Raw genomic sequence first — 14,323 nt, forward strand, 5'->3', positions numbered from 1 at the left:
TAGTAAAGCTGTTCGTAGTGCATCTGTTTTTTTTTAAACCTTTACTTCACTTCTTGCATAGAGGAGGGGGCAGATAGTTTTTTTGGCTAGTGCCAGTCTTCTGGCTACCATTATTTGTAATGAGGCAGGGACTTTGTCCATGTGGATGTTGAGCAAAAATAAGGCTGGGGAAATTATTCTGGGTTTGACGGCTCTACTTTTACTAGATTTCTTATCTCCACCTCTGGAATGTATTTATTTTAAAATCTCACTTGTCTGTAGTGATGTAAACATAAACCCTGTGATGATCTGTAAGCATTCTGTGTTTCGTGCGTTCTCTCAGAATTTTTCTGAATGGTTTTTCCTTTTCATTGACTGGGAAAAAAACTGTAAAGTCAAGTCACTACCAAGAAAGAAACCGCACATAAGTAAAGTGAATAAAACTTTTCCAGGATTCATTTAAATCACATTTCCATGTAAAATCAATTTATATGTGGCAAATTACACACAGTGGTAATGATGAAGGAAATGAACAGTCCGGTTGCAAAATGATATTGGCTTAAAAACATTAAACCGGAGAAGACTTTCGGTATGGAATAACATAAGGCAGTTTGGCATTTTATGCGCTCTTGCTGGACATAATACCAAATAGAAGCATCATAAAATTCATACATGTGCACAATTTTACTGATCCAATTCCATAAATTAGGCTACCACAGGAAGCCCTGAGGAAAAGGATGTATGAAAGTTTGTACAGGCATGGGATCTGTTATCTGGAAACCGGTTATCCGGAAAGCTCAGAATTACTGAAAGGCCATTTCCCATTACCAAATTTTTTTTAAATGATTTCCCTTTTCTCTGTAATAATAAAACAGTAGCCTGTACTTGATTCAAACTAAAATATAATTAATCCTTATTGGAAGCAAAGCAAGCCTAATGCCAACGTGAATTTCTAGACTTAGGGGCTTATTTATGAAGCCTCGATCTTTTTCTGGTCAAGTTTTTTTTATTGAAGATTAAAATTACAGAAAGACCAGTTATCTGAAAACCACAGGTCCCAAGCATACTAGATAACAGCTCCTATACCTTTATTTAAAGAAATTAGGGATGCACTGAATCTTGATTTCAGCCAAATCAGAGCAGGATTCAGATCCATCTGAATCCAAGAGCCTGACATTAGGTCACACAATTAAGGGAATTTACATTTTTCCCACATGCAGTTTGTATGTGCAAATTAGGTTTTGGATTGAGCCAAATCCTTCCTGAAAGATTCAGAGTTCAGACAAACCTCAAAAATAGGGATTCAGCGCATACTCCAAACACAAGTCTGACAGCACTGGGAAGAGCAGGTAGGTAAAATAAAGATTACAACATCAATTAAAAGGAAACATACTGCAACAGGGCTACCTAGCTGGCTGGTTATATGGGACTTATTATTTGAAGTGTAGTTCCCCTCAAAAGGGCAAAAAAAAAAACCTATGGAGCATTAATGCACATCAGTTTCAACTGACAGCAACAGGATAATATTTTTTACAGGATAATATTTTTTATTAAACCCCCTGGCCTCCAATGTATTATTTTAATACTCTATAGGCCCATGGCCACCAATTTTTTTTTTAAATATTCTATGGGGCCCCTAACTACCAACATTTTTTTTTTAACTTGTATGCGGGAGCCCTGGCCAGCAATGTTTTTATTACTTTTTCTATGGGGTTCCTGACCACAAATTGTTTTTTCAACTTCTAAAAGGGGAGCCTGGACACCATTTAAAAAAAACATTTTGATAGGGCCCCTGACCACCAATTTTTTCAATTTTACAAACTTGTAGGATGGGGGGGCTGGTCACCAATGGTTTTTTTTTTTCACCTTGTGGGGGGGGGGCTAACCACTAATTGCACTTTTCTTTTAACTTATAAGGTGGACCCTGGCCACCAATGGGTTTTAGCGCCCCTGTTTGTGTGGCTTTTTGGTATGTGGGGCCTCTAGGGCGGGGCCTGTGATGGTGTCATACAGGGCTCTGTGATTTCTGATGGCAGCCCTAGCTGCGAATGTCAACACGATGGTAACTATCACTTAATAAACCTTTGAAGCAGGGGTGCCCACACTTTACTAATGTGAGGTCTACTTTTAGTGATGTTGTCCCATTATGATCTACATCCATAATAGGATTGTTAGCATTCTGTTCCATGGAAAATATTACTTAAATATTATATTGATTTATGGGTGAATTTATATTTTATATTTAACAAACAAGTATTTTTATGTAACCTTAACATAATAAATATCTGAATGAAAAGCATGAAATAGGAGGGTCTATGATTAAGTATCCTGTTGATACGAAACACATTAGGCTGTGTCCTAGTGCTCTTCAATAAACATACTTTTTTAATTGAAAAAGTCTGCTTGGAAGATTGGTTCCTAGAAGTGCCTGCTCAAATTCTATAAACGGTTATCCGCTCCCTCAGCTGAAGGTTCAGGGCAGTGCACCTGGACCTCTTCCTCAAACTGGTGAGTGTTTTTCACTTTGAGACCTGGAAAGATTTACTGCATTTATCCATCAATGTTCATGACCTAATTCAGGAGGGTGATTTAGACAAGCTGTTTGTTGACAGTATCTTGAGATCTACTGATCCCCAGCTAAAGGTCCACTGGTTGATCCCGATCTACCTTTTGGGCACCCCTGCTTTAAAGCATTTTTAACCAACATCAGTGGGAAGCAACACTCTGAGCAACCTAGTGTTCTGGCTGCAGCAAAACAGTAGTAACATATGTCAAAACCATTTGCAGCAGGTACAAATTGTCAGACAACAATATATTGTTCAAATATAGAGCAAGTCAGAAATGCCTACCAGTAGTTCTTTCTGTATCACGCAAGAGAATATAATAAATAGCAAGGCCACTGCTTTGAATACATTGGACAGCTCTAGTCTGGAGACGGAGATGTGTTTAAAAAACTATCATTGAACTTTTTTCAAAGAGTCTAGGAGAGTTAAAAGCTTTTTCTTTATGGCACAGGCATGAAAAGAATTCTCAGCAGAGGTCTGAAGGAAATCAACATCAGTAGCATATAGAAGCATCAGGGGGTGAGAGGAGATGTTTTGCCTTGGGTGAGGGATTGCGGAATAGAGGGAGGTGCACAATGGGAGTCCACAGCATAAGGTAAATTTAGAGTAATGGACAATGTCCCTAATTTGTAGAAAGAGTATACTGATTAGGCCATAAGAAACATTTTCCTGTTGGTGGGAGGCTGGGTCATGCTCAAGTGCAAGGCACAATCTACCTCAGTTTGCATTCCAAAATAGCACTGCATTCCTATGGGAAACAACAATGGCTACAATGAACTAAAAACCTATCACTCCTACTGTCTAAATAACTGGTCTGTGTCCATTTCTAGGGGTGAACAAAGTTGCAGAATATTTGAGAGTATGGTAACTAGTTTCTCACATGATAATTCATGGGGAATGTGTCATTAGGAGCTACTAAGTATTTGAAGGCAATCTACTAGAATTGCTTCAATCTGCAATAAGACCATATTATCTAACAAATGAATGCCTAAAATTCAGGAATTGCAGTGCAGTGAACATAATCACTATATGATACTCCTAATAGGAAAGGATGCAGAGTATTTCAGTGCCTTGATTCCAGTACTTCTTTCAGAACTTCATTATTCTGACTCCCACCATTAAGACAAAGACTAAGTAGCACCAACTATTGAACCCAAATATCGTATATCTCTGCACTGCAGGCGGCCAACAGGCATCACAACACCAATACATTTGCCCTGGCTTTAAGTGGAACATTCGCAAAAGTTTTCACTTTTAAGTTCCCCCTAAACTCATGTGGTTGCCTAAACAATTAATACAATCTCACCTCCTTACCTTTCCAAAAAGTCACAACAATGAGCAGTTTATTAAAAAAATATATGTGCTGACATCTACTTTATTGGACTGAATGTTTGCCATGTAAATATAGCTGGGTATGGATCAACTCTGGGCCTGTAAACTGTAGAAGTTACTATGGAGATATACGGTACATTTAACTAAATAGCTGTGTTTATATTCCACTCCTCTTCAAGCAACCCCTCAGTGTTTAACCACATCTCCTCCATTCAGATGTATAGAATATACTCTCTTTATACAATTCTACATTCATTGATGCTGCTATATTTATCAACTCTGACAAGACAGAAAAAATACTGCCCAAAGGACTTTTCCACATCTTCCAAATTTCTAGCATATGTTTAATACACCGCAGGGAGAACATGTGCATGGAAGAAAATTCCTACTACCATAGTAGTAAACTAGAAAAGATTAATTAAAGCTATTTGTAAATGCTTCAAACTAAGAGAATTAAAGGCATTTCAAAATGCAGTTGCCATTTTCCATTAGAAACTTCCTTTTGTGTTTGGATACATAGGTTACAATCACTACTTAGAGGCACATTTATAAAAAGGTTGAATTTCAAATTCATTTTTAAAAAAAAAAAAAAAAACTCCCATAAAGTCCCATGAACTCGAACTTTATTTAAAAAAAAAAAAAAAACAAAAACGTTTTTTTTTCGAATATTTTAAAGAACTCCAATTTAATTTTAACAATTCCCTAGTCGAATGCGACAGTTTTGGCCATGAAAAATGTTCAATTTGACCCTTGACAAATCTGTCCCTTAATGTAACGCTAAGTAATGTTAAAAGGTAGGTAAACGTGTAAACCTGAACTTTTATCTCAATTAATAAAATAGGCTTTGTAGTTTTGATGGGAAGGACAGCATGATATTAAAAAACGACTGTGGAATAACTAAAAGTAACTGGGCCCCACAGCAGAATCTTTTTAGGGTCCACAAAGCATGCAACATTTACAGTACTTGGAAGTAGATCACCTGTCTAACCCCTTTCCTTATATACCTGAAAATATTTTTCCTATTGAGCAGTATTCTTAACTTCATCCAGACATTTAACCTAGAAACAGTGGGTGCATTAACACAGCAAAAGTACAGCAAATTTGCAGCAACAGTAAAGTATATAGTAGATGGGTAGAAAATCTGAACCACATTCAAAATCTTGGCATGATGGCACATCATGCCAAAAAGAAAACAATTATTTTCCCTCACTTTTATTGAGGTTGTTCTGATATTGGAAACAACCATGGTGGACTTGTCCACTTACAACACTGTATCGGAAAGACAGATCTGAACTGGTTCACATGATGTTTTGTAAAACAGTTAAAATGTATTTCAAATGGTTTATTTGGTTTCCTTTCACTCAGAATGCTTTCCTGCAAACACAAAAAGTGTCTTGCCCAAATAGCAGCAACACTGGCATACAGTAATCTTACTGCTTAGGGTATTGGCACAAAGAGTTTCCTCATGATGCAACTTCGGGAAACGAAGTGCCGCGTGTGAGATTTCCCATCACCAATTTACTTTACTGCCAGTGGAAAAGCATTGTTCAGAGTCTTGCAGCCCATGGTAGCAACAATTTAAATGTGGGAAACAAATCTCTCTGTATGCCATTACCCTTACTGGAAAATTCCATAGTAATCTAGAAATATGGACCACATGGACTTTTTCTTGTAAGTCACTTCCACACTTTGTGTTGATGAGAATACATTATCTGTTACCCAGAATAAACTGGCCCATTTGTTTTGGTCATTTCCCTCATACTAACCATCCCAATCTCTATGTTATTTAAACATGACAAAACTGGGGGAAATAGAATAAAGGGCAGGTATGCTTATGGGTTGAAAACCTCGATATGAAAGAGAGAAAAAAAAATAAACAGCACATGGCTCTACAGCGGATTGGTACCCACCTGCATCACCCAAAACTCATGCTATTTTTCTAGAATTTTTTTGCAATTTTTTCTAGAATTCAACATCATAGTCCTATCTGTATTGCCCATAGACTAATTGCTGAGAATGGCACACAAAGAGAAACCACTTCAGCCTGGGGCATCTTTTCCATTTCAGTGGCTATTCTTTATCCTCTGGTGTGAGAAAACCATACAACTCAGTTGGCTGCCACAGTATGCGGAGGGTTCCCCTTCAATAACATCTGGGCATCTTCATGCGAGTCTCTTCTTGTTTTACAAACCGAATGTTCAGGCGATGTGCAGGCAGGCCTGATACCCACTGGTCTGGTGGGATCAGGCCGACCTCACTGCTCCTCTTGCGGGTCGCTGTGTGGTTCAGGTTGAGTTCTTCTGCCTGCTCTCCCTGCCCACGACCTTAGACTGTCATTTTATGACTTCTTGTTTTATAGGCTTGTGCCTGCCCCGCTGATGACATCACAAAATGGGCAGGCGCGAGCCTATAAATCAGGAAGTCAGAAGCCGGTAAGTCTAAGGTCGCAGGCAGAAGAACTCAACCGAAGCCGCTGGTCTATAAATAAGAGGGTGGAAGGAGGGTGCGGGTCAAGGTTCTCTCGACCCACACACCGCTAGTGTTTACCTTTCATTTATTTCCACTTGCAGAGTAAAGTATAGTGTACGAGAAATTTGCTTACCTACTACTATTTTTAGTAGTACAGTAGTTAAGTATACTGTACATATGACATAGATGTTTCATATTGCCTACTTATAGCAGAATATTTAAAATGGATTTTAGTAGAACCAAACAATTCAGTTTTAAACACTGGCTGTGCTTTTAACAGTAATGAGTCAGTTGGCAGTCTGTCCCACTGGTCACCAAGCAAATAAATTAAGTAATATAAAGTTTCCTGATATTTAGCACATTTATTTACATACAGGTGAAAAGTAATATACTGCTGTCTGAAGCCACAAGGTTGAGCTGCAACTTCAAGGCAACCTCACTCGTGGTTGGTTGGTATGGTACAAATTGGATTGCTCCAGTAAAAAAATTTCCATTTAAAAATCAATGTTAGGACAATGCAACAAGTTGCATTAGAGCAAAATAAGACTGCAATGTCTAGTTCCTTTTAAAAAAGGTATAAACCAACACTCTCTATAAAATTATGCTTTTACCAGTAACACTGAGGTCTATGGAGCAGCTGGTGCTGTAATTCTTGCTACTCAGCTGACCGCAATTTGTAATGCTGTTAGTAACCCTCAGCAGGTGATTGCTCCTGAAACTTTTGAAAAAAAAAAAAAAAAAAAAAAGCAGTTTTTAAAAAATCCCTTACTTTGTCAAATGGGTTCTTTCCCTGAGGGAGACCATACTGTGACTATAACATGCAAATGAGTTCACGAGCATGCTCAGATTGTAGCACTGCCCTGAGAATTCTACCCAGAATGTCTAGCTTTAGTAAACTCCTCCACTAGAAGTATTACAAGATTTCCCTATCTTGTCCCCTGCTGGTGATGTTATTATGCAAATGAAGGGCACACACTAACTCATAGACAGGTGGCAGCACTACTGAACAGCAGCCATCACAGAAGTTTGACTGATTGGAAGATAGCTTAGAAGGATTGCTAGGCAACCAACTAATTTCAACTGAGCATGTGCGAGATTTCAGAGCTGCAGCTGGCTGTGAAGATATAGGTAGGAGGAGCCAGTAAAATCCAGTATGTCTGCCTCAGCTAGAACTGCAGTGGACATAGGGGAGATTTTACAGAAGGTATAGTGAGCTGATGATTTACATTATACAAACAATGCTATTTTAAAAACCGGGTTTCTTGAACTTTCAGATAGTGTATTTTCGTAGTAAATGATTTTAGTTATTAGTGGTGCCCTTTAAGTCGTCTTTCAAATAAAGGATAATTGATCTTCCCACGTGCCTTGTGAGTCTAGTGATGTGAACCTTGTTTTTAAAATAGAATGAGAACCCTAAAGCGAAGTTGTGTTTATGTAATAAATGTATTTACTTTTTATAACACATCTTTTTACACAGGTGCAAATTCACACCCATACTGTTTTGTTTTTGCAATAGTGTACCCATTGCGCCTACTGTTGTTAATGAGGTGCACTGGAGCTCTGAACCTTACACCTTTCAGTCAAGGCCGACATTAGGGGGTATTTCAGTCAGGAGCCCTGTGCAGGGCAGGGCCATAAGAGACATAAAAGTAATATTTGTGGGATGGGAAGTGGGTATGGCGTGGTTTGGGTGGGTCATGGGCGGGTTTTATCTCCCCAAAATGGGGCAATGCTGTGTTGGATCTGGTGCGTGCAAGGAATATTTTTTTACTGAGGTCCCATTCAGGGGGATCAAGTGACTTATGACTCATAACTGGGGTCAAAGGGGGGGTGGGGGCTTTCTAAATTAGCAGTATGGGGTCCATTATTAATGTTTTGCTAGGGGGTCAATTAGTAAAATATAGTAAGGGCTTCCTTTGCATATTGTACCCAAATTACTTTTTCGCAACTGAAACATTACAAGCAATTAAAAGTCACAGCCTACCCTAAAAGCAGTTACTGTCAATGTCAAACAATATTCTCGTTACTGTAAAATTAGCATTAAGTCAAAACTAATGGGGTTTGGGGCCATATATCATTGGAACTATGGCTGAATAGCAAAGCAGCAGTATTGTAATGATTTTTTATCCTTTTCTTAGAAATACAGAGCCTATGCCAAAGGCCGGACTTCCAAAGAAGGCTTGGAGTCAAAAAGTAATTTCCAAGTCAAATAAGGCCAGTCACAATCTCCTCTGTAAAAAGGATGTACTGTAAAGGTGGAAATGCTATCTATACAAATAGAGCAGCTGTTGTGCAAGACTAAGTGACTGGACAGCATTCTAAAGAACGTACTGTAGGTGGGATGGAATGATGTGGGTGTGGGTATGGAAAAGCAAAGCTTCCTGTCAGTTGTAGTCATTTTTTTATGCTAAGGTACTTATATGGTACCCGGATATCACTTTAATATGTGGCCAAGCCAAATAGCCAACTGTTTTATTTTACCTTTTCAACAAGACCAACAGTTCAAAGGCAAAACTAACATTATGCAGACAACTGGGCTAGAGATGCCCAGACAATGCCCATAATTTCAACTTCACAACAGCTCAATGAAGTAAACTCACTTACTTTCTAATGTGTAAATATTTGTTTAAATCCTTTGGTAACTTCTACTACCCATATTTTGACACTTCGCGTCTTTTCTTATACCAAAGGGCTGACTTTAGAAATGGTATGTACAGCGCTACATATACAAGTAGCTTTATATTGGAATGCATATTTTCCGGGTTAAGTTAAATACCAAATCCTCCATAAGGTATGGTAGAATAAAATGAAATATTACTTTCCATTGTAAAGGGCTGAAAAGTCACAAATGTAAGGGTTAATTTAAGGGTTTGAATCAAGTTAGGCTCACTGAAAAAAGGGTGTATGGGGTTGGTGTTTGTATATAGTAAATATGCCATTAGCCACCACAAACACATCAAAGGTAAACTTTGACCCTTCCTTTTCCTGACTTTTTGAAGTACATTTACCCCCATGTCTCATTGTATGGCCAACTATAAAATGAAAAACTCTTCATTTACACCAGATGTACTTTCTAGAGGGAAATGTGTTTATAAATTTGGAAGTCATAATTCTAGTTCTAGTTGAGTACAGGACTGTTCCAAAGTGGGTATCACTGGTTAATCTGGCCCTGTAAATATTCACATATTTAGAGGAACACAAGAGAAGCCTCTTTTAATGATTTTAATTATAAGTGAAGCAAACAACTTCCTCGCCACAAAGTAGATAGAAAGTATTTTGGACTTGGGTCCCAAACCATCATTTAGCAAGCTGAAATACATTTGTATGTAATGTAAAACTGCTTAACACTGCCAAAATCCAAAATCCTCAACAACACATAAAGGATCCAATTATCTGGGAACTTAATGAGTTGCAGATGAGTCCGTGACAACCTACAGAATTTAATGAGCATGATTTCCTGTCCAGTTAATCCCAGAGTCACTAACAGCCACATTCTATTTGCTCATTGCCTATCACATTGTGCTATATAGATGAAAGGTGTTAATCAAAATGTTTCACAACACAGAAACAGGTTGGTCATTAAAGGATACTGGAATTTTCGTACAAGCTAGAGATGTCTGAGTGTAGGACATTGATCCTCAACCAGCAGCTCATGAGCAACATATTGCTCACCAACCCCTAAAATGTTGCTCCCAATGGCCTCAAAGCAGGTGCCTATTTTTGAATTTCTGCTTTGGAAGTAAGTTTTGGTTGCATAAAAAAAAACAGATGTAGTGCCAAAGACAGCCTCCTATAGGCGGTCGGTCCACACAGGGGCTATCAAATGGCCCATCAAAACACTAAGTTTGCATCACCAAGGAATATATTTCATGCTTGCATTGCTCCCCAACTCTTTTACATATGAATGTATGTAAAAAAGTTTGGGGACTCCTCACATACGGTATAAAACCCATTCCTTCAGTCCTATTGACTGGCACATTAAAGAGCACTAAGACATGATCAGTTCTCAGTAGTCTGCCTCGCCCTGCTCCTGCTACAGGCCCAGCATAAACCAAAACATATACAGTCATAAGAAAAAGTTTGGGAACCCCTCTCAATGCTTTGGAGTTTTGTTTATCATTGGCTGAGCTTTCAAAGTAGCAACTTCCTTTTAATATATAACATGCCTTATGGAAACAGTAGTATTTCATCAGTCACATTTTATTAGATTAGCAGAAAATAAGCATCATAACAAAATTAGACACGTGCATACATTTGGGCACCCCAACAGAGGTATTACATCAATACTTAGTTGAGCCTCCTTTTGCAAATGTAACAGCCTCTAGACACTTCCTATAGCCTTTGATGAGTGTCTGGATTCTGGATGGCGGTATTTTTGACCATTCGTCTATACAAAATCTCTCCAGTTCAGTTAAATTTGATGGCTGCCGAGCATGGACAGCCTTCTTCAAATCACCCCATAGATTTTCGAGGATATTCAATTCAGGGGGACTGTGACGGCCATTCCAGAATATTGTACTTCCCCCTCTGCATAAATGCCTTTGTAGATTTCGAAGTGTGTTTAGGGTCATGGTCTTGTTGGAATATCCAACCCCTGCGTAACTTCAACTTTGTGACTGATGCTTGAACATTATCCTGAAGAATTTGTTGATATTTAACAAGGACACAAGTCCCTGAACTAGCCACACAGCATGATGGAACCTCCACCAAAGGGTTTGTAGAGGGTGTTTTTCTTGGAATGCGGTGTTATTCTTCCGCCATGCAAAGCGATTTTTGTTATGACCAAATAACTAAATCTTTGTCTCATCAGTCCAAAGCACTTTGTTCCAAAATGACTGTGGCTTGTCTAAATGAGTTTTTGCATACAACAAGCAACTCTGTATGTGGCGTGAGTGCAGAAAGGGCTACTTTCTCATCACCCTGCCATACAAATGTGCAAATTGCGCAGAATTGTAGAAAGATGTACAGATACACCATCTGCAGCAAGATGTTCTTGCAGGTCTTTGGAGGTGATCTTTAGGTTGTCTGTAACCATTCTTACAATCTTCCGCATATGCTGCTCCTGTATTTTTTCTTGGCCTGCCAGACCTGGGTTTTACAGCAACTGTGCCTTCCATTTACTGATTACATACCTTATAGTTTAAACCTCTGAGATAGCTTTTTGTAGCCTTCCCCTAAACCATGATTCTGAACAATCTTTGTTTTCAGATCTTTTGAGAGTTGCTTTGAGAATCCCATTCTGTCACTCTTCAGAGGAGAGTCAAACAGAAGTGCAATTTGCCACCTTAAATACCTTTTCTCGTGATTGGACACATCTGCCTATGAAGTTCAAGGCTTAACAAGCTAATCCAAACAATTTGGTGTTGCCAGTAATCAGCAGTTACATGCATTCAAATTAGTAAAATCACAAGGGTGCCCACATTTTTGCACAGCTAATTTTTCACATTTGATTTCATTTCATGCAACTGAATACCACTGTTATTGTTTTTGTTGAAAGTGGAGTAAATTATTATGCAGGGGTCCCAAACTTTTTCATATCACTGTACATGGTGAAACATTTGGTTGGACTTTTATTTGATGAAATGCCATTCCAACTACAACTTAGCCATCCAATCTAGTACTCCACAGGTATGCTTGCTGAGTCATACAGATCATGTCACCCCCTGTTGGCACAGGATACCATCATATACTGTACATTGTTAAATTTGATTTTAAACTGATTTACCAAGTGAGACACAAATTGGAATTTTATAAATTGTGCACCAGTTGCAAAATACATGCCAATGTGTATGTGTCAGGACATTCCACTCATGCTCATAATGAGGCTATATAATATCTATCTGCGCAGCCCAAACTCAAAACAAATACATACAGTATAACACTAGTTCAACTTTCAATTGAAAGTTTGAACCTTCAAAGTATAAATAAATATGACCATTAAAGTACCCATATGTGTCTCCCACTGTATAAAGGTAATTATCAGGATTGTGTCAAAGTCCCCAGGGGTAACAGTCATCTACTATGTTGGCACAAGGTAAAGTGTTCTTTAGACAGCTGGAAGTATATATGTATATAATGAAAGCCTTCTGCCAACTGGTCAAACTGGACTCAAACAGTGTAATAAATAGTGAATAAAGTACCCCCTCTTGTATCATATAAGGATATTATAAGTTACCGAGGAGTTTCATGACCATATAAAAACACGAGGCCGAAGGCTGAGTGTTTTTATACAGGTCAGGGAGCTCCGAGGTAACTTCTAATATCCTCATATTTTACAACTGGGGGTACTTTATTTATTATAATACACAAGTTTCAGTGAGTCATGTGACAGAAATGACATCAGAACTCACCGTTTATAAGGCTATAATTTACAGGATATTCATGGCTTTTGTGTATTATAATAAAATAAAATAAAATACATTGCATTTAAGTGTGTTTTTTTCCAGACTTTTTTTTTTGGAAAACAAATTGCAAATTGTCTCAGAATAACACTCTCTATGTCATACAAAAAGTTTACTGAAAGGCGAACAATCCCTTTAAGTGCTTACTGTAGGGGTCTGACAAGACTGCCTACTGTGCCCTATTTGCCCATGCTCCACTAGGAGATCATTTCTGAATCTTACTGCTATAATAAAATGATTTCTGCTTCTCATCTGCTTATTAAGGCAAACTATATACAAATACACTTTAACACAGAAGGATTTGCTAGAGAAACAGATATTTAGGAGAGGGTGAGAAATCAATACAAAACAAAAAATATTTTAGATTTAGAACAGAAAATGAAAGCTAAGTTGAAATAACAGTGGTTGTTAGCTTTTGAATACGCACAAATTATTTTGTTTGTAGAGTGCTAACTTTCTGGATACACCCGTGTACAGATCCACTCAGATAAAATTGTACCTATTAAAATGAAGGCACAATACAACAATGCTCCTTAAAGGCCTCATATTTAAGTTCACTTCAATAACATATGCAAATCATTCCAAATTACCAGCAGCAGTCTACCCTAATTAGAACTCGCAATTTACAGTAGGTGTATGCCTTTTCCGGTTCTGTTATATGAGAAGTAAAGTTTTTTTATTCTTTCATCTCACGCAAGAAGATGTTAAACACACAGGCCTTAAAGCAACACCAGTCACTGTTTGATGGTTACTGTGAAGAATAATGAGATTTGAAGCGGTAAAAGTCTTACCCTGTAATTATCCATTAGCACAGCTAACCAAGGCTTTATGGTCTTCATCACATCTGAAAGCAAATGTTTTTCAACCTCAGAACCATCGTGGAATGTTAGGTTTCCCACATGGATTGATTTCCGTACTTCTGAGAGGGACAAAAATGACCCAAAATATTCTTGGTCTAAAGGCTCCTGCAATGAGAATAATATAATGATACTGTTATTCAAACTGTTATATCAAAGTGGTCAAAATAATCTCTTTAAACAAATAGCTCACTAATGTTCAACCTCTCTCTTTTATGCTCAGGAATTTAACTGGAGCTTATGTAACTTATTCTGTTGACAACAATCTGCAGCCTCTGAAAGAGGGACCCTGAGGCAAGGTTCTCGTCTCACCTCATGGTTGAAACACCCATTTAGTCATATCAGTAGATCACGGACTGACCCAAATGTGGCAGAAGCTGGGCTCATCCATACTTCCCAAGGATCAAATTAGAGTAATTTGCCCTCCATTTACCAAATTGCAAACATAGCTTGTGTATAACCCAACAGGACCCAAAACTGGATTGTATTGATATTACCCCTGGTGATAAAAGCTTACAGAACTTTAACACAAAAAGGAACCATTTTTTTTTCATTCCTACATATAGGGTTGAGAATAGCCTTTCTATATATTTTTGAAATTTTATTTTTATTGCAATTCAAAATTGCCAGAAAGGAAGGATGGCAAGGAAAAGACATGTAAGCATCCATTTACAAATGGTCTTCTAAATTTTTATTTTTTATCCCTATTCATAACAGTGGA

General features: G+C 38.0%; 1 protein-coding gene across 3 annotated transcripts in view; it reads right to left on the bottom strand.

Annotated features, from left to right (window-relative positions):
* The window catches only part of cpvl.L (carboxypeptidase, vitellogenic-like L homeolog), an 81,114-nt gene that overhangs the window by 23,629 nt on the left and 43,162 nt on the right, over window positions 1-14,323 (bottom strand). For all 3 annotated transcript variants that reach the window (NM_001112841.1, XM_018266144.2, XM_018266145.2), the window contains 1 exon segment: window positions 13,537-13,710. In NM_001112841.1, coding sequence (NP_001106312.1) covers window positions 13,537-13,710 — 174 coding nt within the window.

The sequence above is a fragment of the Xenopus laevis genome, chromosome 6L (genome assembly GCF_017654675.1).
Source record: "Xenopus laevis strain J_2021 chromosome 6L, Xenopus_laevis_v10.1, whole genome shotgun sequence".
NCBI lineage: Eukaryota > Metazoa > Chordata > Amphibia > Anura > Pipidae > Xenopus > Xenopus laevis.